The 20,181-nt window shown below is 43.6% G+C and overlaps 5 protein-coding genes across 6 annotated transcripts; all 5 read right to left on the bottom strand.

Annotated features, from left to right (window-relative positions):
• Positions 1 to 185: 185 nt before the first annotated feature.
• LOC131265096 (27 kDa hemolymph protein-like) lies at positions 186 to 1,409 on the bottom strand. Its single transcript, XM_058267358.1, has 6 exons — positions 1,358 to 1,409; positions 1,022 to 1,274; positions 736 to 899; positions 530 to 656; positions 333 to 453; positions 186 to 260 (listed from the first exon to the last, which is right to left on the bottom strand). Exons 1-6 carry the CDS (start codon positions 1,407 to 1,409, stop codon positions 195 to 197), a joined length of 783 nt encoding a protein of 260 aa, XP_058123341.1. The 3' UTR covers positions 186 to 194.
• Positions 1,410 to 2,186: 777 nt separating this feature from the next.
• LOC131265095 (27 kDa hemolymph protein-like) lies at positions 2,187 to 3,458 on the bottom strand. The gene is made up of 6 exons (XM_058267357.1): positions 3,407 to 3,458; positions 3,065 to 3,323; positions 2,779 to 2,942; positions 2,557 to 2,683; positions 2,360 to 2,480; positions 2,187 to 2,287 (listed from the first exon to the last, which is right to left on the bottom strand). The coding sequence occupies exons 1-6, from the start codon at positions 3,456 to 3,458 to the stop codon at positions 2,222 to 2,224; spliced, it is 789 nt and encodes a 262-aa protein (XP_058123340.1). The 3' UTR covers positions 2,187 to 2,221.
• Positions 3,459 to 6,442: 2,984 nt separating this feature from the next.
• LOC131267129 (27 kDa hemolymph protein-like) lies at positions 6,443 to 7,839 on the bottom strand. 2 transcript variants are annotated; one of them, XM_058269907.1, is made up of 6 exons: positions 7,731 to 7,839; positions 7,404 to 7,647; positions 7,076 to 7,239; positions 6,875 to 7,001; positions 6,679 to 6,799; positions 6,443 to 6,606 (listed from the first exon to the last, which is right to left on the bottom strand). In XM_058269907.1, exons 1-6 carry the CDS (start codon positions 7,780 to 7,782, stop codon positions 6,541 to 6,543), a joined length of 774 nt encoding a protein of 257 aa, XP_058125890.1. In that variant the 5' UTR covers positions 7,783 to 7,839; the 3' UTR covers positions 6,443 to 6,540. The 2 variants fall into 2 exon arrangements, with proteins under 2 accessions (XP_058125890.1, XP_058125889.1); XM_058269906.1 differs by having other exon boundaries at positions 7,404 to 7,733.
• Positions 7,840 to 8,716: 877 nt separating this feature from the next.
• LOC131267133 (uncharacterized) lies at positions 8,717 to 11,045 on the bottom strand. Its single transcript, XM_058269910.1, has 5 exons — positions 10,953 to 11,045; positions 9,466 to 9,626; positions 9,261 to 9,387; positions 9,066 to 9,186; positions 8,717 to 8,993 (listed from the first exon to the last, which is right to left on the bottom strand). Exons 2-5 carry the CDS (start codon positions 9,590 to 9,592, stop codon positions 8,967 to 8,969), a joined length of 402 nt encoding a protein of 133 aa, XP_058125893.1. The 5' UTR covers positions 9,593 to 9,626; positions 10,953 to 11,045; the 3' UTR covers positions 8,717 to 8,966.
• LOC131265094 (uncharacterized) lies at positions 9,769 to 13,690 on the bottom strand. The gene is made up of 12 exons (XM_058267355.1): positions 13,639 to 13,690; positions 13,254 to 13,554; positions 12,944 to 13,107; positions 12,733 to 12,853; positions 12,537 to 12,657; positions 12,430 to 12,466; positions 12,076 to 12,349; positions 11,766 to 11,929; positions 10,441 to 10,567; positions 10,242 to 10,362; positions 10,136 to 10,172; positions 9,769 to 10,043 (listed from the first exon to the last, which is right to left on the bottom strand). The coding sequence occupies exons 1-12, from the start codon at positions 13,688 to 13,690 to the stop codon at positions 9,769 to 9,771; spliced, it is 1,794 nt and encodes a 597-aa protein (XP_058123338.1).
• Positions 13,691 to 20,181: the final 6,491 nt, after the last annotated feature.

The following is a 20,181-nucleotide window of genomic DNA, read 5'->3' as shown; positions in this document are numbered from 1 at the left end:
AACCACCAGCAAACCGCGGAATAATCATACTGACCTTTCTTTGTTGAGTCTTCTACCACTGCTTTTATTCTAAAAAGTAAATAAAACACAGAAAATAACATGAAGAATCGCTTTATTCCATTTCAATTGACAAACAATTGGAAGGTAAATATTGAATGCTAATTGATCAACATTCAAACTTCAACGGTCCAATACTAAATTTCGTTGATTGTATTGTTATCAACCTCCGTCACTTTCGTCTTCTCCACATTGCTCACATGCTGGATGAAAGAAGGAAAAGAGCAATAAGATCAATCATGGCGAAACAAATCTTTTTCGAGCAGTGTACTTACATTACGGCACGGAGTCATGCGGAATAGCGTGTTGTGGAACAGATCGTACACGCTCATTAGGTCCGGGGTTTGGCAAACGTTCAGCTTACCCTCGATGCACTGTCTCAGTCCGGATAAGGTTCTGGTAGGGAAAACAACGAGAGTACAACTTCGGAACGAAACCTATATCAACTTCGATCTTCGATCGTTCGACATACCCGCATTGAGTTTGCGTCAGGTGTGAAATGTCCCAGTATTCCCTTTCGGCAGCAAACGATACAGTACACTCCGTCACGTTGTCACTCAGTTTTTTAAGACACTCCTGGTATTCTGGCTCCTCGTACTCTATGAAACGCAGGAAATCATGTGGCATTAGGATGAATGAGCCTGGACAAGCAATGCAAATGAAGCGCGAACAACTTACTGAAGATCATTTCGCCATCATTTTTGCAAATCAGATCAACCGCATCTGGGAAAATACCCGTCAACGACTTGACGATCGTGAAATCATCTTCCTTCAAGCAGGGTCTGGCGGCCTTCACCAGATCGTCTAGACACGAACCAACTCTCTTTAGCTGTGGGCAGTACCTAATGAGTAAGTGAACCGACATTTACACACTTTCCATAGAACCTCGGGAAATACAAATGCTTAACCCCTCAATTGAACTCCCTTTGCGAATTGCTACACCACTGTACACCGTTTGACCTACTTTGAGAAGAATGTGGTCCGAGTCTCGTCAGATAGCATATCGATGTCCGACACGAAGCTTTCGAAGTCGAACGAAGTCCCCGCGCACCGCAACGCCGTCTGAATCGCCTCCGCCAGAGCAACGTAGGCCTCATCAGAGCCAGTGTTGTTTCGGCACATCGTACGGAGTACCATCAGCTCCCGCATAAATGCTCCGGTTTCGGCCGACTCCTCCGAAGACGAGTCGTAGTCAGCTTGTGGCATCGCACACGCCACTTCATGTAGGAAAACGAGCCAAATAGTGCGTAAATAGGAGAACGTTTCTTGATCAATCCGCTTTGAACCTCGATGTTATTACCTGCCAAAAGCGCCAGGACGCCCAGCGCTGCCAACATTAAGAATTTGGCCATTTCTGCTATCACTTCACTTGCCTACGGTACACTCTGAGAACAATTTTCTAGTACAGCGCTCCCAAAGACGACTGCTTTCTGGGACGTTTAAAATATGAATGCGGCTTGCGAAACAACGCAGCCTCAATGCTAGGCATGCAACCTGCTCCGCTGATTAGCCAACATTTACCTATCAATGTTTTTATTTTTTTATATTAGCAATAATGGCAAAGGTCATTTCTGTTAAGGCTGGTATGGTCAATTTAAAAACCCATATACAGAGATTAACGATGAAAGTGGTAGTTATGGCTGAAAAACTTAATTCAAATAATACAATAAATTTTTAGAATAAGGCTCTTGTTTCATACCCCTAGCCTTTTCAATGTTTAGGAAATAGGACAAAACCCAACCGGGATCCATGTTCTTAGCTATTAATCAACTCTTCACCGGTGCGGGAAATATTAATAAAGCAGCCAATATTGACAGGCAACTCCTCCACTAAACCCTCCGAATGACTAGACATCATTCGAATCAAATTACACCTACTCATCATATTTGTCATCGTCGTGGCAGTTGAAGACTCTAGTTTATCGTTGATTTGACCCACTTTTTATTTCTATGCACTAACTCTAAACTCAATCAGAAACAAACAGAATAATCATACTCAACATTGTTTGTTGAGTCTTTTATCACTGGTCTTATTCGAAAAAGCAAACAAAACACAGAAAATAACATGAAGAATCGCTTTATTTCATTTCAACACAGTGGACAAAACAGTGGAAAGAAAATATTCAAGGTTAAATGATAACCATTCGAACTTCAACGGTCCAATATTAAACTTCGTTGATTGCATTGTTATCAATCTCCGTCACTTTCGTCTTCTCCACATCGCTCACATACTGTAGAAAAGAAATAAAAGAGCAATAAGATCAATCATGGCAAAACAAATCTTTTTCGAGAAGTAGACATACACTATGACACGGAGTCATGCGGAACAGCTTGTTGTGGAACAGATCGTACACGTTCATTAGGTCCGGGGCCTTGCAAACGTTTAGCTTATCGTCGATGCACTGTCTCAGTCCGGATAAGGTTCTGGCGGAGAAAACAATAAGAGTACAACTCCGGAACGAAAACAAATTCTACTTCGATCTTCGATCGTTCGACATACCCGCATTGAGTTTGCGTCAGGTGTGAAATGTCCCAGTACTCCTTTTCGGCAGCAAACGGTACCGCACACTCACTCACGTGGTCAACCAGTTTTACGAAACACTCCTCGTATTCTGGCCCATCGTACTCTATGAAACGGAAGCCATTCAGAACGTAGGAAATCATGTGGCATTAGGATGAATCAAACAGGACTTGCAATCCAAGTGAAGTGCGATCAACTTACGGAAGATTATTTCGCCATCATTTTTGCAAATCAGATCAACCGCGTCTGGGAAGACGCCAGTCAGCGCCTTGACGATGGTGAAATCATCTTCCTCCAAGCAGGGCCTGGCGGCCTTCACTAGATCGTCTAGACACAAACCAACTCCCTTCAGCTGTGGGCAGTACCTAATGAGTAAGTGAACCGACATTTACACACTTTCCATAGAACCTTGGGAAATACCAATGTGTAACCCCTCAATTGGACTCCCTTTGCGAATTGCTACACCTCTGTACACCGTTTGACCTACGTTGAGAAGAATTCGGTGCGAGTCTCGTTCGATAGTGTATCGATGTCCGACATGAAGCTTTCCCCGTCGAACGCAGTCTCCGCGCAGCTCAACGCCGTCTGCATCGCCACCGCCAGGAAAACGAAGGCCATTTCTGAGCCAGTGTTTTTTCGACACATCGTACGGAGTGCCACCACATGTTGCTTTGTCCGGTTTCTATCGGTTTCGACCGATTCCTCTGAAGACGAATCGGAGCCAGGTTGTGGCATCGCACGAGCCACTTCATGTTGGAAAACGAACCAAATAGTACGTAAATAGGAGGATTTTTCTTGATCAATCCCCTTTCAACCTCGACGCAATTACCTGCCAAAAGCGCCAGGACGCCCAGCGCAGCCAACAACGAGAATTTTTCCATGTTTGTTATCACTTCACTTATCTACGGTGCACTCTGAGAACAATTTTCTGGTACTACGATCTCAAATACGACTGTCTGCCGGGGCGTTATATATACGAATGCGGCAAGACGAACCAGGTTCAATTCTAGACATCCAACCTGCCCCGCTGATTAGACTGCGACTTCACAAACAGCAACGAACAGGCAAAGGTCATTTTTGTTAAGGCTGGTATGGTCAATTCAAAAACCCATATACAGAGATTAACATTGAAAGTGGTGGTTATGGCTAAAAAACTGAATTAAAATAATACAGTATTTAGAATTAAGCTTCTGTTTCATACCTCTAGCTTGTTCAATGTTTACCAGATTGGACAAAACCCGACCGGGATCCTTGTTCTTAGCTATCAATCAACTCTTCACCCGTGCGGGAAATATTAATAAAGCAGCCAGTATTGACAGTTAATCCCTCCACTGGACCTTGCCGGTCACTAGACAACATTTGAATCAAATTACGCCTACTCATCATATTTGTCATCGTCGTGACAGCTGCCAATTATACTTATTTGTTCATTTGACCCACTTTTGAAAACGGAAACATTTTGATGCACTAAATCTAAAGTAAAGCAAAAGCAAAAGAAGAGCCACACTCTTACTCGGCCGGTGCCACAAACACATAAAAAATAATGTTATATGTGAACGTTTGTGTGAACTTAGCTCCCTACGTCAGCGCAATAGACGCAAATTATCGATCGACTAGATCGCGCCGCTTTTTTTGGGCTAGTGATCAATCATATCTGCTGCTAACCTTTTCAACTCGTTAATCGTGCTTGCTCCAGCAAGCAGAACTGGGTGATGATTCTGGCCGAAATGCATTCTAAATTTTGCAAATCAATCACTGGTGGACGTGAAAGTGCCTTGAATAAGGCGCATCCTGATTGAAACTAGCAAATAAATGCCATACAACATAAGGCGATGTTGGAGAAAAATCTCAATTTGTTGTTGGGGGTTTGAAAAACTTTCTCTCGAGACTCTTTAGAAATAAGGCAATCATTTGAGAGGAAGCGAACGCTTTTCACCAGAGCACGACGCGATAGATATCTCTAGACATAATCGTTTATCATTTTAAACATTTCTTTCGCAACGTCCGCTCCCTCCACTCGGCATCATCTCGCCTGTACTTCACTCGCGAAAATTCAGCACATTTCACTCACCCCCTGTCAGCGGGTTTCCGCCGGTTGCAACTCATCTATAAACCTTTCACCGTCATCACCGTCGTCCAAAGACAATGCACGCTGACAAAGTGCAGAAAACGGAGCTCAAAATTCAACTCAAAAAAGTGACATTAAACGGAGTGACGAGTGAGAAAGAACATGCGCAGCAGGGGGAAAAAAGGGGTGGAAAGAGTGAGGACCAAAAACCCACCCTCACCGAAATCATGAATCACGATGGCGGAGGAGCCCAGCACTCTTGAAGGCTATGGAGTCACAAAGGATCCAAGTGATTGATTAGTGAGTGTGTTTCTTGGCTTGGGCGTTCCGTTTTACGCGAACCGAACAAAAAAAGGGTAAAAGCGGGAAACAACCTTTCCTCGTGCCGGATCAGGCCATCGTTAACGATCGTGGAAAGGAGAAGTTGAGCCGGAAAACGCTTCCATCGATGCCGTGTCGACCGACTGAAAGTACCGCAACCAAATGGGAGAGCTTTCCTGCTTGCTGCTTCTGTCTGGATTTCTGCAGGATAAACGGAGACGCTGATGATGGAAGGCGTTTTTCAAGGCAAGGGCAGCACCAAGCGATGGATGTTTGAGCGAAATGTATTTGCTCGCATAATCACTTGTTTATTCTTGTATTCCTCATCAACCGGTTCGCTTTTTCGGTTTCACTCCAAACGTCTACGCTTCTTTTCAAGCTGCTACCATATGCCTTCGACGCTTCCAAAGAGTTCCCCAACGGGGCGGAAGTTCCTTTAGCTGCCGGGGACAGTGTTTGATCGAGCCGCTCCGAGCCGGAAAAGTCATAAAGTATAATGGCGAATGTTGTGCGGAAGTTTTCAATATGCATTAGAAAGTTTTCGCTGGATGGTTGCGCCGAGCCTTGGCATCGGGAGCGCCACCGTAGGCATCGTCGTTAACAACGTGGTCTATAGATGATGCCTTTTCAACATACTACTTCAAACTTGCTGCTCCTCTTCATGCCCTGAAAGCTTTCATATTCGGCAAACAGTTTGTGTAGTTCAACTCGAAGAACTATTCCCACTCAAACGTGTTCCTCTCCTCACGGCGTTACGGAATGCTTCCGATTCCGTAGAGAGAAGAAAATCATTCAAATAAGACAGCCATTAGCTGAGGAGAAAAAGAAACGGCACAAAAACCGAAACAGTCCAATCTTCCTCACTCGCACAAAAGTTTGACGCAAAACGTTTGTCTAATAGGAGCAACGAAGAGCTTGATGGAACATCATCCAAATTCATGCCAACTGGAGGAAATGTCCAAACCCTGGCGCCGTGCGTTGTGCCGAGCCGATTGCATTATCGCAGCGGGAAAGTGCAGGAAACTTTTGCCATCGGAATGCTTTCTTTTGTTTCGCTGTCTGACACCCATCAACACGAGGAATGTACAATTGAGGTGAAAAGTTTTCAATGGCCCACAGGAAACGCAGTAACATTTCAGTAAAATTGAGCAGCTCGCATTTTCAAATAATGCAATGGAACGAAACAATGAACCAAGCCTTAAATGTACAACCGTTAAAGTGCTTTATTGGGATGAAATCAAACAGAAAAATTCTGAACCGAAAAAGAACACTGAATTATTATTTCTTTCGGTAAGCAAATCCCACAGCTGCAAATAACAACAGCAATCTATGTTTAAATATCAGCATAATAATAAGACGTTTTGAGACCCTTTTGGACATCTAACCACCAGCAAACCGAGGAATAATCATACTCAACATTCTCTGTTGAGTCTTCTATCACTGTTTTATTCGAAAAAGAAAACAAAACAAAGAAAATAACATAAGAACCGCTTTATTCCATTTCAATGGACCAAACAGTGGAAAGAAAACGCTCAAGGTTAAATGATAACCATTTGAACTTCAACGGTCTACTATTAAACTTCGTTGATTGCATTGTTATCAATCTCCGTCACTTTCGTCTTCTCCACACCGGTTACATACTGTAGGAACGAAAGAAAAGAGCAGGAAGATCAATCATGGCGAAACGAATCTTTTTCGAGGAGTGTACTTACATTACGGCACGGAGTCATGCGGAACAGCATGTTGTGGAACAGATCGTACACGCTGATTAGGTCCGGGGCCTTGCAAACGTTCAGCTTACCCTCGATGCACTGTCTCAGTCCGGATAAGGTTCTGGAGGGGAAAATAATGTGACAATAACTTCCGAACGAAACCTAAACAACTACGATCTTCGATCGTTCGACCTACCCGCATTGAGTTTGCGTCAGGTGTGAAATGTCCCAGTCCTCACTTTCGGCAGCAAACGGTACCACACACTCCATCACGTTGTCACTCAGTTTATCGACACATTCTTGGTATTTTGGCTCATCCAGCTCTATGAATCAGAAGCACGTGGCATTGAGATGTAGGGAACAGGACATGCAATGCAAGCGAATGCGATCAACTTACTGAAAATTATTTCGCCATCATTTTTGCAAATCAGATCAACCGCATCTGGGAAGATGCCCGTTAGCGCCTTGACGATGGTGAAATCATCTTCCTCCAAGCAGGGTCTGGCAGCCTTCAGCAGATCGTCTAGACACGTACCAGCTCTCTTCAGCTGTGGACAATACCTAACGAGCAAGTGATCTAACATTTACACACTTTCCATAGAACCTCGCAAAATACCAATGAGACAACAATGGGAGCAATTCATAGCTATACAATTTTGTGGTTTAAAGATTTCACCACAAATGGAACTCAGCATTGCTACACCACTGTACACCGTTTGACCTACTTTGGGAAGAATGTGCTGCGAGTCTCGTTAGATAGCGTATAGGCGTCCGACATGAAGCTATCCAAGTCGATCGAAGTCATCGCGCACATCATCGCCGACTGAAACGCCTCCATCAGGGCAACGTAGGCCTCATCTGACCCACTGTTGTTACGGCACATCGTACGGATCTCCTCCATAAATTCACGAGTCTCGGCTGACTCCTCCGAAGACGAGTCGGAGCCAGGTTGTGGCATCGCACTCGTCACTTCACGTAGGAAAATGAACCAAATATTGAGTAAATAAGAGGCAGTTTCTTGATCAAACGCCATTCAACCTCGACGCAATTACCTGCGAAAAGCGCCAGGACGCCTAGCGCAGCCAACATCAAGAATTTGCCCATTTTTGCTATCACTTCACTTGCCTACGGTACACTCTGAGAACAATTTTCTAGTACAGCGCTCCCAAAGACGACTGCCTGCTGGGACGTTATATATACAAATGAGACAAAACAGTCTCAATCCTATACATGCAACCTGCTCCGCTGATTAAACTACGGTTCCACGAACAACCAAGCGATAATATTTCAGTATGGCTCAGTGTGTCAATGCCGAGTGCTTGTTTTCCGAACGTCTGACATTCAAACAACATTGAAGATTTGAAAAAAGAAAATTTGAAGTAAGCCGGCGCATTGCAGATTGTGATGACTAGTTCTATGGCGCAGTAAAATCCCACTGCAAATAGTCAAGGTGTGGTTGCTCTTCCACCAATGCCGTAAATCATAGTTTGGAAATATTTGTCACTTTGCTATCAGTTTGTTATTTATTTCAAACTATAGAGTTTACGTGACGAATTTTTGCAGTAAATTTGTCAAACTCGTTTCTCATGTTTGCTTAACAATATTGGATGCACTTGACACTCCGTAGTAGTGTCAACTATTTTTTATGGCCGTGGCTAAGGCCTCTCCACCAGCATGTACACTGCGACGGAGTGTCAAAATCGCTACGCTACTATGCCGTGTGGACGCGATCTTATAGATGCAAATAATATATCAGGTAACCAAAACAAACCGACCTATGTGGGCGCTTGTTTTCTCCCTGTCTGATATTCGCACATCATTGAAATGAAACATGACTGGTTCTGAAACGCAGTACTACCACAATTGTTTATATTTTTCTTTCTTCGGGAAATTACACTCCTGGCAATCGTAGGGCGATCACGCATGCTTAAATTATGAAAACGTATTGTATTGAGTGATGATGTTATTAAAACACGATGAAATTTCGGATCGTTTTTTCGGACGCGACAAATAGTTACGGTGACAACGAAGTGCGAGGATCAAGAGAGAGTTGATTTATTGCGCTCTTATTTATACATTTCTAGGACGAAATATGTGCCTAGTGGTTGGTGCTAAGTTTATGTCAACTGCTCAACCGACCGGTCTAAACTCGATATTTTTACAAAGTAAAAACACACGACCTATTCTATGTAAAAGTTGATTCAAATGTCAAACAATTTCTGAACTTGATATGATCAGCAACCGAAACGTAACACACTGGTATTAATTTTCGTTGATGTGGTGTGGTTTTAAAAATCCGTCACTGTTAGCACGTACTACAAGAAGAAAAAAAAAGGTACTTCAGGATTGATGATGATGAAACGAATCTCTTCGGTCGTTGCACTTACATTGCCACACGTAGTGTGGCTGAACAACGTGTTGTAAAATAGATCGTACACGGTCATTAGGTCCGCGGCCTGGCAAACGTTCAGCTTACCCTCGACGTACTGCCTCAGTCCGGATAAGGTTCTGGTGAGGAAAAAATGAGAGTATAACTGCGGAACGAAACCATATAAACTCCGATCTACGATTGTTCGACCTACTCGCATTGAGTATGCGTCAGCTGTGAAATGTCCCAGTGCTTGACCTCATCAGCAAACATTTCCATATGCTCCATCACGTCGTCCCACAGTTGTTCGAAACATTTCTTGGTTGTTGGATCGGCCAGCTCTGTGAAACGGAAGCCATGAAGGGCATTAGGATGAATGAAACACGACATGCGATGCAAGTGAAGTGCGCAAAACTTACTGAACACCGCTTCGCCATTATTCTCGCAAATCAGATCAACCGCGTCCAGATAGTGGTCCGAAGCCTTGACGATCATGTAATAGTCTTCCTTAAAGTCGGATCTGACGGCCTTCACCAGGTCCATCATACACAAAACAGTTCTATGCAGCCGAGGGCAGTACCTGATGAACAAGGGAATCAGTATTTACACACTTTCCATAGAACTTCGCGAGCACTTAGTAACCATGCAATTTTACGGTTTATACGATATCTCCCGAAATTGGACTTGTTTGCGAATTGCTACAACATTGTACACCGTTTGACCTACTGAGAGAAGAATGCCGTACGAGTCTTGTTGGATAGCGTATCGATGTCCGACAAGAAACGGTTGTTGAACGCAGTCTTCACGCACATCTTCGCCTCTAGCATCGCCTCTATCTGGTCATCTTGGGCCTCATCTGATTCACTGCTGTTTCGGCTCGTCACATGGATATCGTCCATAAATCCAGAGGTCTCGGGCGACTCATGCTTAATTTCACGGGTATCAACCAAATCCCCCGAAGACGAGTCGTAACCAGATTGTGGCATCGCATGCGCCACTGCATGTAGAAAAACGAGCCAAAAAGTGCGTAAATAAGAGGCATTATCTAAATAAGAGGCATTGATCGCCTTTCAATCTCACCATAATTACCTGCCAAAAGGTCGGCCTCTGACACTGTCAACACGTACTATAAGAAAGAAATAAATACGTCAGGATTAATCATGATGAAACCAAGTTCTTCGGTCGTTGCACTTACATTGCGGCACGTAGTGACGCTGAACAGCGTGTTGTAAAACAGATCGTTCACGCTCACTAGGTCCGGGATCTTGCAAACGTTCAGCTTATCTTCGATGTAGTTCCTCATTTCGAAATAGGCTCTGGTGAGGAAAATAATGGGAGTAAATAGTTTCGGATAGAAACCTATATAAACATCGATCTTCGATCGTTCGACTTACTCGCATTGAGCTTTCGTCAGGTTTGATATGTCCCAATGCTCATTCTCAATTTTCAACCGTTCCTCACGCTCCATCACGCCGTCCCATAGTTTTTCCACACATTTCTTGGTTGTCGGATCGGCCAGCTCTGTTAAACAGACGCCATTAAGAGCGCAGAAAATCACGGGTCATGAATAGATGAAGGAAATAGGACGTGTAGTGCAAGTGGAGCGCAAACAACTTACTGAAGATTATTTCTCCATCGTTTTTGCATATCAGATCAACCGCATCCAGGAAGTTGTCCCTCAGTGCCCTGACGATGATGAAAACGCCTTCCTCGAAGTAGGGTCTTTTGGCCTTCAGATCATCGATCATACATAAAGCAGTTCTTTCCAGCCTTGGACAGTACCTAATGAGTAAATGAATCAGCATTTATACACTTTCCATAGAACTTCGGTAGCACTTCGTAGCCATGCACTTTTAGGGTTTAACAATTTCACCCGAAATTGGACTCTGTTTTCGAATTGCTACACCCTCTGTGTACCGTTTGACCTACTGAGAGAAGAATGCGGTACGAGTCTCGTTAGATAGCGTATCGATGTCCGCCAGGAAACGGTCCAAGTCGATTTTAGTCGTCGCGCACGTATTCTCCGCTTTAATATCCTCTGTCTGGTCAGCGTGGGCCTCATCTGAGTCACTGCTGTTTCGACTCGTCACACGGATATCGTCCATAAATCCAGAGGTCTCGGGCGACTCCTCTATACTTTCAGGGGTCTCGGCCGAGTTCTCCGAAGACAAGTCGGAGCCAGGTTGTGGCATCGCATGTGTCACTTCATGTAGAGAAACGAGTAACTGTAAGAAAGAAATAAAGGTACGTTACGGTTGGGCATGATCAACCGAAGCTCTTCGCTCGTTGCACTTACATTGCGGCACGTAGTGACGCTTAACAGCGTGTTGTAAAACAGATCGTACACGCTCACTAGGTCCGGTATCTTGCAAACGATCAGATTATCTTCGATGTAGTTCCTCATTTCGGAAAAGCGTCTGGTGAGGAAAATAATGGGAGTAAATATTTTCGGATAGATACCTATATAAACATCGATCTTCGATCGTTCGACTTACTCGCATTGAGCTTTCGTCAGGTTTGATATGTCCCAATGTTCATTCTTACTCTTTAAACGTTCCTCACGCTCCATCACGCCGTCCCATAGTTTTTTTACACATTTCTTGGTTGTCTTATCGGCCAGCTCTGTGAAACGGAAGCCATTAAAAGCGCAGAAAATCACGGGCCATGAATAGATGAAGGAAACAGGACATGTAGTGCGAGTAGAGCGCGAACAACTTACTAAAGATTATTTCTCCATCGTTTTTGCAAACCATATCAACCGCATCCAGGTAGTTGTCCCTCAGTGCCTTGAAGATGATGAAAACGTCTTCCTCGAAGTTGGGTCTTTTGGCCTTCAGATCCTCGATCATACATAAAGCAGTTCTTTCCAGCCTTGGGCAGTACCTAATGAGTAAGTGAATCAACATTTACACACTTTCCATAGAACTTCGGTAGCACTTCGTAACCATTCAATTTTAAGGTTTAACAATTTCACCCGAAATTGGACTCTGTTTGCGAATTGCTACCCCACTGTACACTGTTTGACCTACTGAGAGAAGAATGCCGTACGAGTCTCGTTGGATAGCGTATCGATGTCCAACATTAAGTTTTCCAACTTGACCGTAGTCTTCGCGCACATATTCTCCGCTTTAAGCTCCTCTGTCTGGCCATCGTGGGCCTCATTTGAGTCACTGCTGTTTCGGCTCGTCACATGGATATCGTCCATAAATCCAGAGGTCTCGGGCGACTCCTGCTTAATTTCACGGGAATCAACCGAATCCTCCGAAGACGAGTCGGAACCAGATTGTGGCATTGCATGCGCCACTGCATGTAGAGAAACGAGCCAAATGCGCAAATAAGAGGCATTATCTTGATCAAACTCCCATCAATCTCGCCATAATTACCTGCCAAAAGGTCAGTCTCCGACACTGTCAACACGTACTGTAAGAAAGAAATAAAAGTACGTCAGGATTAATCATGATGAAACAAATCTTTTTGACGTTGTACTCACATTGCGGCACGTAGTGACGCTAAACAGCGTGTTATGGAACAGATCGTACACGCTCACTAGGTCCGGGGCCTTGCAAACGTTCAGCTTAGCCTCGATGTACTGTCTCAGTTGGGAGAAGGTTCTGGGGAGGAAAAAATGGGAGTATAACTTAGGATAGAAACCTATATAAACATCGATCTTCGATCGTTCGACCTACTCGCATTGAGTTTGCGTCAGGTGTGAAATCAACTTGGGCTCAGAAACAAACGGTACCATATGCTCCATCACGTCGCCCCATAATTTTTCCACACATTTCTTGGTTGTTGGATCGGCCAGCTCTATGAAACGAATTGAGAGCGCAGAAAATCACGGGGTATTAGGATGAATGAAATAGGACATGCCATGGAAGTGAAGTACGAGCAACTTACTGAAGATCATTTCGCCATGATTTTGGCAAATCAGATCAACCAAATCCGGATACTTGTCCGCCAGTGCCTTGACGATGATGAAAACGTCTTTCTCGAAGTCGAATCTGGCGGCCTTGAGCACATCGTCCATACACGAAGTAATTTTTTCCAGCCGTGAGCAGTACCTAATGAGTAAGAGAATCAGCATTTACACACTTTCCATAGAACCTCGGTAGCACTTCGCAGCCATTCAATTTGACGGTTTAACGATTTCACCCGAAATTGGACTCTGTTTGCGAATTGCTTCACCACTGTACACCGTTTGACCTACAGAGGGAAGAATTGATAACGAATCTCGTAGGATAGCGTTTCGATGAACGACATTAAGATTTTCAATTCGACCACAGTATCGGCGCACATCTTCGCCGCTTTAATCGACTCTGCTTCGTCATCGTGGACCACATCTGAGTATTTGTATGGGCTCATCACATGGTCATCCTCCCAAATTTCATTGTTTTCGGGCGACTCCTCCATAGCCTTAGGGTTCCAGGTCATCTCGTCCATCAATTCATGCGCCTCGATCGGCATCTCCGAAGACGAGTCGGAGCCAGGTTGTGGCATCGCACGCGCCACTTCACGTAGGAAAACGAACCAAATAGCGCGTAAATAAGGTACACTTTCTTTATCCAAACCCCTTTCAACCTCGACGCAATTACCTGTGAAAAGCGCCAGCACGCCCAGCGCTGCCAACATCGAGAATTTGACCATTTTTGCCGTCACTTCACTTGTCTACGGTGCACTCTGAAAACAAGTTTTTAGCACAGCGACCTCAAAGACGACTGCCTTCCGGGACGTTTGATATACGAATGAGACAATGCAGCCTCAATCCTAGACATGCAACGTGCCCTACTGATTAGACTACGGTTCTACAAACAGTAAATACTGAACGTTTGTTTTCCAAACGTCTGACATTCAGGCAGCATTGAAGGTATAATAAACTAGTGAAGAAATAAACCGGTGCATTGCGGATGGTGATGACTCAATCTATGGCGCAGTAAAATGGCAAATAATCAATGTTAGGTGTATTTTCAAGCAATCCCATGAATCAGAGTACGAAATTTTTTGGATCTTTCTTATTGGTTTGTTATTTTTAGTACATGATAGTGTTTTTTTATTTGATTTGTTATGTTTAAGCTATAGAACCCATATAAAAATTTGCAAAAATAAGCAGTTCTGCAACTAAGTTTTCGCTGTTTTTTCATGAAAATGGAGATTATCATGATTGCAAGGACAGAAAACAACGGTACCTGAAGGTTTCTCTATGCTCTACCATAGAAAAGTTATACTACTTATTTAAAAAATGGTCCATTTGAGCCTCCGTTCGTTTATTCTAGCGATCGCACTGGAATTCTAACCATGTCGCTTCATGTGGGCATCGGGATATCGTCTCGCTTACGTAGGCATCTGGATGTCGTCTCGGTTACTCGCTACGATTCGTTTCAATGTAGCATTTTCCCAAGTTTTCCTTGCTCTGGTCAATCCCGTTTTCGATTTAATTACTAATGTATCTTGCATCATGCGTTTAACGCTGTCACTGCACGCATGCCTATACATCTCGTTCCCGATGCATCCGGGAAGTAAAGTGTATTTCGGTCTATGATTGCAGTTGGTACCGAAAGAAACGGTCGTTTCTTTCACCATAATCTACATACAAATTGAGCATACCGGTAATCGCCGTTTCTTTACTTCTTGCGTTCGTCCTAAACCTTTTTCGTGATGGTTCTCCGTTAGAATTTCTAGTATATCTCTAGCTTTTTATGACCAACCTTTTTTGCTCGTTGTTGCTCTTTGTTGGTTTGTTGCAAAGTGCTTGAAATAAAGCTATTTTCTATCTGGAACGAGACTTATCGTCCGTCCGTAACAGTGATGTCGAGCGTTGTTGTGCAGGATAATGGCCTTGTCGTGCCTCTCCGCGTATGGAGATCGTTTTTCTTTCTATTGTTCTTTTCTCTCATTCTCCAGTATTGGTTTCGTTGGGTTGTAGGAGTTCGTATTAAATATCACCTAACTGATCCCACCAAATGCAGACCAAACCCTTTGCAGCGTTCATGGTCCATCCACGTTTTTTTACACCAAAATCAATCACGTCACATAATTTTACTAGGATCTTCGTCTCCATGAACTTGATGAAGCTGCTTGTGAATCGCCGCTCCAGCTATTTTCTTCGAATTGAAGAATTTTAAGTTTACTTTCTAGCAGCACTTTCCCCAAATAGTGCTATTTCGGCACGTAATTCGTCATTTTTCAGATAGTATACAGCTTTTTTCAATGGAGAGTGTTGCAACTCTTGCAACCTCTTGGTCGGATATCGGATTCAAAGCTTCAATAAGTCAGCGATTTCTTCTAACTCGCAGAAATGCGGGCGGTTAAAACAAACTTTCGCTTTATTGATCCGTTCTGAGGCAAGAGTGAAGCCCTCTTCCCTCTTGGCTCTTATTTATGTTCTTTCTCCTCCAATTCTCACGCGCCCGACCGACGATCGCCAACCGATCGCGGTCATTCCTCCTTATGAGCTGATCGGGCTGAGGTGACCCGGGGATCTTTTTTATGTTCCGACAAGTGGCTTGCAAATTTAAAAAAACATAATTTGACTACTAATAAACGTGTTGACTACCTTTGTCAACTCCGTTATCGAATCATGAATCATCCTTAAACTTTATTATCAGATTGTCACACTGGAGGCCGGTTTGTTGTGGGTTTCATAGATGCAAATTGTGCACACATACGTAAATAGTCAACTTGGCTTCCGATCGTCCAATATATAGAAAACATTCCAGTGGATCATTTGAAGTCATGATGGATCTTTCAAAAACATTGTAATATCAAAATATTTTAAGTTTTCATTGTTAAAGTTTTGGATAAGGTAGTTGAGTTATTTTCAATAGAATAAAAAACAAAACTGATAATGAAAACAGTATTTCCGTCCAGAAACGGCTCGATGTTATGCCATGTAAATGTGCATTACAAGCTCTAGAAGAATTCTAGTTGCACCGAGGGGGTTTGGGACCATTTTTCTACCAACAACCTGCTTTCTGTAGGAAACCAACATTAGCCCCGCAACCTGCTGGAATTAAAGCTTTCCAGTGCCAGTGCGAAGATCAGCCCACGCCTCTTCCATTGGTGCAGTAGAGGTCGTACACTACCATATCAAATCATACAATCTAGGCATTGCGCGCAGCTTCCTCAGCAGTCAATACTCAATTAAAGTTAACAATAGCACCGTTCGGCAACCAACCAAAATTTGGTCTGAAGACGATTACAACCTATGATACTACATAGTTGAATTCAGCTCAACAACGCGTTGATTTCTCGCTGTCTGATATTTTCACATCATTGAAATTAGACATGCGGAGGGGTCGTGATGACTGGTTCTGAAACGTAGTACTACCACAATTGTTTATATTTCTGTTTCTTCGGGATGTTACACTTATTGCAATCTTAGGCCAATCTTGCATGTTTTAATTATGAGAACGTATTCAGTGATGATGCTTTTAAAACACTACTTATTCTATGTAAAAAAATATTCAAATGTCAAACACTTTCTGGACTTGATATTTTCAGCAACCGAAACGTTGCAGACCGGCATTAATTATTGTTGTTTGAGTGGTTTTCGTACTCCGTCACTGTTGGCACATACTACACGTAGAATAGAAAAAAAGTACTTCAGGATTGATGATGATGAAAGGAATCTCCTCGGTCGTTGCACTTACATTGCGGCACGTAGTGACGCTGAACAGAGTGTTGTAAAACAGATCGTACACGCTTATTAGGTCCGGAGCTTTGCAAACGTTCAGCTCTCTCTCGATGTACTGTCTTAGTTCGGAAGAGGTTCTGGTGAGAAAAATAATGGGAGTCAAACTTTTGATAGAAACCTATGTAAACATCGATCTTCCATCGTTCGACCTACTCGCATTGAATTTGCGTCAGGTGTAAAATATCCCAGGGCTCACTTTCCGTACTCCACCGTTCCATACGCTCCACCACGTCGTCCCACAGTTTTCCTACACATTTCTTGGTTGTTGGATTGGCTAGCTCTGTGAAACGGAAGCCATTAAAAGCGCAGAAAATCATGTTGCATTGGGATGCATGAAACAACATGCAACGCAAGTAAAGTGCGAACAACTTACGGAAGATTATTTCGCCATTATTTTTGCAAGCTAGATCAACCGCATCCGGGTAGTTGTCCACCATTGCCTTAAGTATGATGAAAACGTCTTCCTCGAAGTTGGGTCTGGCGGCCTTCATATCATAAATCATACATAAAGCAGTTCTTTCCAGCTGTAGACAGTACCTATTGAATAAGGGAATCAGCACTTACACACTTTCCATCCGGACTCTGTTTGCGAATTGCTACCCCACTGTAACACCGTTTGACCTACTGAGAGAAGAATGCGGTACGAGTCTCGTTGGATAGCGTATCGATGTCCGACAAGAAACGGTCCCAGTTGACCGCAGTCTTCGCGCACATGTTCGCCTCTTTTATCGCCTCTGTCTGGTCATCATGGGCCTCATCTGGTTCACTGCTGTTTCGGCTTGTCTCATGGATATCGTCCATAAATTTACGGGTTTCGGGCAACTCCTCCATACTTTCACGGGCCTCGACCGACTCCTCCGAAGACGAGTCGGAACCAGATTGTGGCGTCGCATCCGCAGCTTCATGTAGAAAAACGAAGCAAATTGTGTGTAAATAAGAGGTACTTTCTTGATCAAACCCATTTCTATCTCGCCGTAATTACCTGTCATACGACCGACCTCCGTCACAGTGAACATGTCCACGAAACTGTACTGTACGAAAGAAAAAAAGGTACGTCATGATTCATCCTAATAAGGAACCGAATCTTTTTGACGTTGTACTCACATTGCGGCACGTAGTGACGCTGAGCAGGATATCGTAAAGCAGATCGTACACGCTCATTAGGTCCGGGGCCTGGCAAACGTTATACGCAGCCTCGAAGAAATCTCTCAGTTCGGTGAAGGTTCTAGTGAGGAAAACAATGGGAGTATAACTTTGCAACGAACCTATATAAACATCGATCTACGATCGTTCCACCTACCTGCATAGAATTTCAATCAGGGGTGAAATCTCCCAGCGCTCAAGCTCAAAAGCGAACATAGTCATGCGCTGCATCACGTCGCCCCATAGTTTTTTGACACATTTCGTAGATGTTGGATCGACCAGCTCTGTGAAGTGGAAGCCATTAAGAACGCAGAAAATCTCATGGCATTAGGATGAATGAAACAGCATTTAATGCCAGTGACTTGCAAACAACTTACTGAAGATTATTTCGCCATTATTTTTGCAAATCAGATCAACCGCATCCAGGTAGTTGTCCGTCTCTATCTTGACGGTGATGAAAACGTTTTCTTCCAACAAAGGTTTGTTGGCCTTCACCAGATCGATCATGCATAAAGCAGTTCTTTCCAGCTGTGGACAGTACCTAATGAGTGAGTGAATCACTATTTACACACTCTCCATAGAACCTCGGTAGCACTTCGTAACCATGCACTTTTACGGTTTAACGATTTCACCCGAATTTGGACTCTGGTTGCGAATTGCTACTCCACTGTACACCGTTTGACCTACTGAGAGAAGAATGCCGTACGAGTCTCGTTGGATAGCGTATCGATGTCCGACATGAATTTTTCCAAGTCGACCGTAGTCTTCGCGCACATGTTCGCCTCTTTTATCGCCTCTGTCTGGTCATTGTTTCCTTCATCTGATTCACTGCTGTTTCGGCTCGTCACACGGATATCGTCCATTAATCCAGAGGCCTCGGGCGACTCATGCTTAATTTCACGGGTATCAACTGAATCCCCCGAAGACGAGTCGGAACCAGATTGTGGCATCGCACGCGCCACTTCATGTAGGAAAACGAGCCAAATAGTGCGTAAATAAGAGACTTTTTCTTGATCAAACGCCTTTCAACTTCGACGCAATTACCTGCGAAAAGCGCCAGCACGCCCAGCGCTGCCAACATCAAGAATTTGCCCATTTTTGCCGTCACTTCACTTGCCTACGGTGCACTCTGAAAACAAGTTTTTAGCACAGCGATCTCAAAGACGACTGCCTTCTGGGACGTTTTGTATACTAATGCAGTGAGACGAACCAGCCTCAATCCTAGACATGCAACGTGCCCTATTGATTAGACTACGGTTCTACAAACAGTAAATACTGAACGTTTGTTTTCCAAACGTCTGACATTCAGGCAGCATTGAAGGTATAATAAACTAGTGAAGAAATAAACCGGTGCATTGCGGATGGTGATGACTCAATCTGTGGCGCAGTAAAATGGCAAATAATCAATGTTAAGTGTATTTTCAAGCAATCCTATAAATCAGAGTTCGAATTTTTTTGGATCTTTCTTATTGGTTTGTTATTTTTAGTACATGATAGTGGTTTTTTATTTGATTTGTTATGTTTAAGCTATAGAACCCATATAAAAATTTGCAAAAATAAGCAGTTCCGCAACTAAGTTTTCGCTGTTCTTTCATGAAAATGGAGATCATCATGATTGCAAGGACAGAAAACAACGGTACCTGTAGTATTCTTTATGCTCTACCATAAAAAAGTTAAACTACACATTTAAAAAAAACCACAAAATGGCTAATCGCGTCGTTACGTTTCCGCGCAGAGTCTCGACGCGTATGTGGCGTCGTTTCGGATCGTCAAGAAGATATCGACACGGCCAGCCACGGTCATAGTGACCGCCTCGGAAAAAAGTCCATGAAAAGTCTGATTTTATTCCAAATGTTTTCGTCTCATACACTAAAATTGCACCTATTAACTAAAGAATGCGAACGAGATAGCAGATCTCGCTCAAGAATCCAGATTTTTCCATACTCATCGTGGGAGAGTTACGCAATGTTTGATCGTTGTTGCGCGATCCTTCTTTCTGCGCGGTTCGCTTTCTCCTTGTGAGAAATGTGTCCATAGAACCTTACATTGTGGGAATTATGATCCACTTAAGCCTCCGTTCGTATGATTCTAAGGATCCCGCTGGAATTCTAACCCTATCACTTCATGTGGGCATCGGGATATCGTCTCGCTTAAGTAGGCATCTGGATGTCGTCTCGGTTACTCGCTACGATTCATTGCAATGTAGCATTTTCCCAAGTGTTCCTTGCTTTGGTCAAGCCCGTTTTCGATTTCATTATTAATGTATCTTGCATCATGCATTTAACGCTGTCGAAGCAAGCCT

Source organism: Anopheles coustani, chromosome 2, assembly GCF_943734705.1.
Source record: "Anopheles coustani chromosome 2, idAnoCousDA_361_x.2, whole genome shotgun sequence".
Taxonomy (NCBI): domain Eukaryota; kingdom Metazoa; phylum Arthropoda; class Insecta; order Diptera; family Culicidae; genus Anopheles; species Anopheles coustani.
This window is presented reverse-complemented; position numbering and strand designations above follow the sequence as displayed.

What these genes read in the sequence shown, in the direction of transcription:
- LOC131267129 (XM_058269906.1), bottom strand. Translation starts at nt 7,711, where the DNA reads ATGGCGTTTGATCAAGAAACTGCCTCTTATTTACTCAATATTTGGTTC. An exon ending in CGCAGCACATTCTTCCCAAA is followed by an intron (nt 7,240 to 7,403) that starts GTAGGTCAAACG and finishes CTTGCTCGTTAG; the next exon opens with GTATTGTCCACAGCTGAAGA. An exon ending in GCATGACTCCGTGCCGTAAT is followed by an intron (nt 6,607 to 6,678) that starts GTAAGTACACTC and finishes TCGTTCCTACAG; the next exon opens with TATGTAACCGGTGTGGAGAA.
- LOC131265094 (XM_058267355.1), bottom strand. Translation starts at nt 13,690, where the DNA reads ATGGTCAAATTCTCGATGTTGGCAGCGCTGGGCGTGCTGGCGCTTTTC. An exon ending in CTGACGAAAGCTCAATGCGA is followed by an intron (nt 10,363 to 10,440) that starts GTAAGTCGAACG and finishes TTTCCTCACCAG; the next exon opens with AGCCTATTTCGAAATGAGGA. An exon ending in AGAGGCCGACCTTTTGGCAG is followed by an intron (nt 10,044 to 10,135) that starts GTAATTATGGTG and finishes TTCTACATGCAG; the next exon opens with TGGCGCATGCGATGCCACAA.
- LOC131265096 (XM_058267358.1), bottom strand. Translation starts at nt 1,409, where the DNA reads ATGGCCAAATTCTTAATGTTGGCAGCGCTGGGCGTCCTGGCGCTTTTG. An exon ending in CGGACCACATTCTTCTCAAA is followed by an intron (nt 900 to 1,021) that starts GTAGGTCAAACG and finishes CTTACTCATTAG; the next exon opens with GTACTGCCCACAGCTAAAGA. An exon ending in GCATGACTCCGTGCCGTAAT is followed by an intron (nt 261 to 332) that starts GTAAGTACACTG and finishes TCTTTCATCCAG; the next exon opens with CATGTGAGCAATGTGGAGAA.
- LOC131265095 (XM_058267357.1), bottom strand. Translation starts at nt 3,458, where the DNA reads ATGGAAAAATTCTCGTTGTTGGCTGCGCTGGGCGTCCTGGCGCTTTTG. An exon ending in CGCACCGAATTCTTCTCAAC is followed by an intron (nt 2,943 to 3,064) that starts GTAGGTCAAACG and finishes CTTACTCATTAG; the next exon opens with GTACTGCCCACAGCTGAAGG. An exon ending in CTGACGCAAACTCAATGCGG is followed by an intron (nt 2,481 to 2,556) that starts GTATGTCGAACG and finishes TTTCTCCGCCAG; the next exon opens with AACCTTATCCGGACTGAGAC.
- LOC131267133 (XM_058269910.1), bottom strand. Translation starts at nt 9,592, where the DNA reads ATGATGGACCTGGTGAAGGCCGTCAGATCCGACTTTAAGGAAGACTAT. An exon ending in TAATGGCGAAGCGGTGTTCA is followed by an intron (nt 9,388 to 9,465) that starts GTAAGTTTTGCG and finishes TCCGTTTCACAG; the next exon opens with AGCTGGCCGATCCAACAACC. An exon ending in GCCACACTACGTGTGGCAAT is followed by an intron (nt 8,994 to 9,065) that starts GTAAGTGCAACG and finishes TTCTTCTTGTAG; the next exon opens with TACGTGCTAACAGTGACGGA.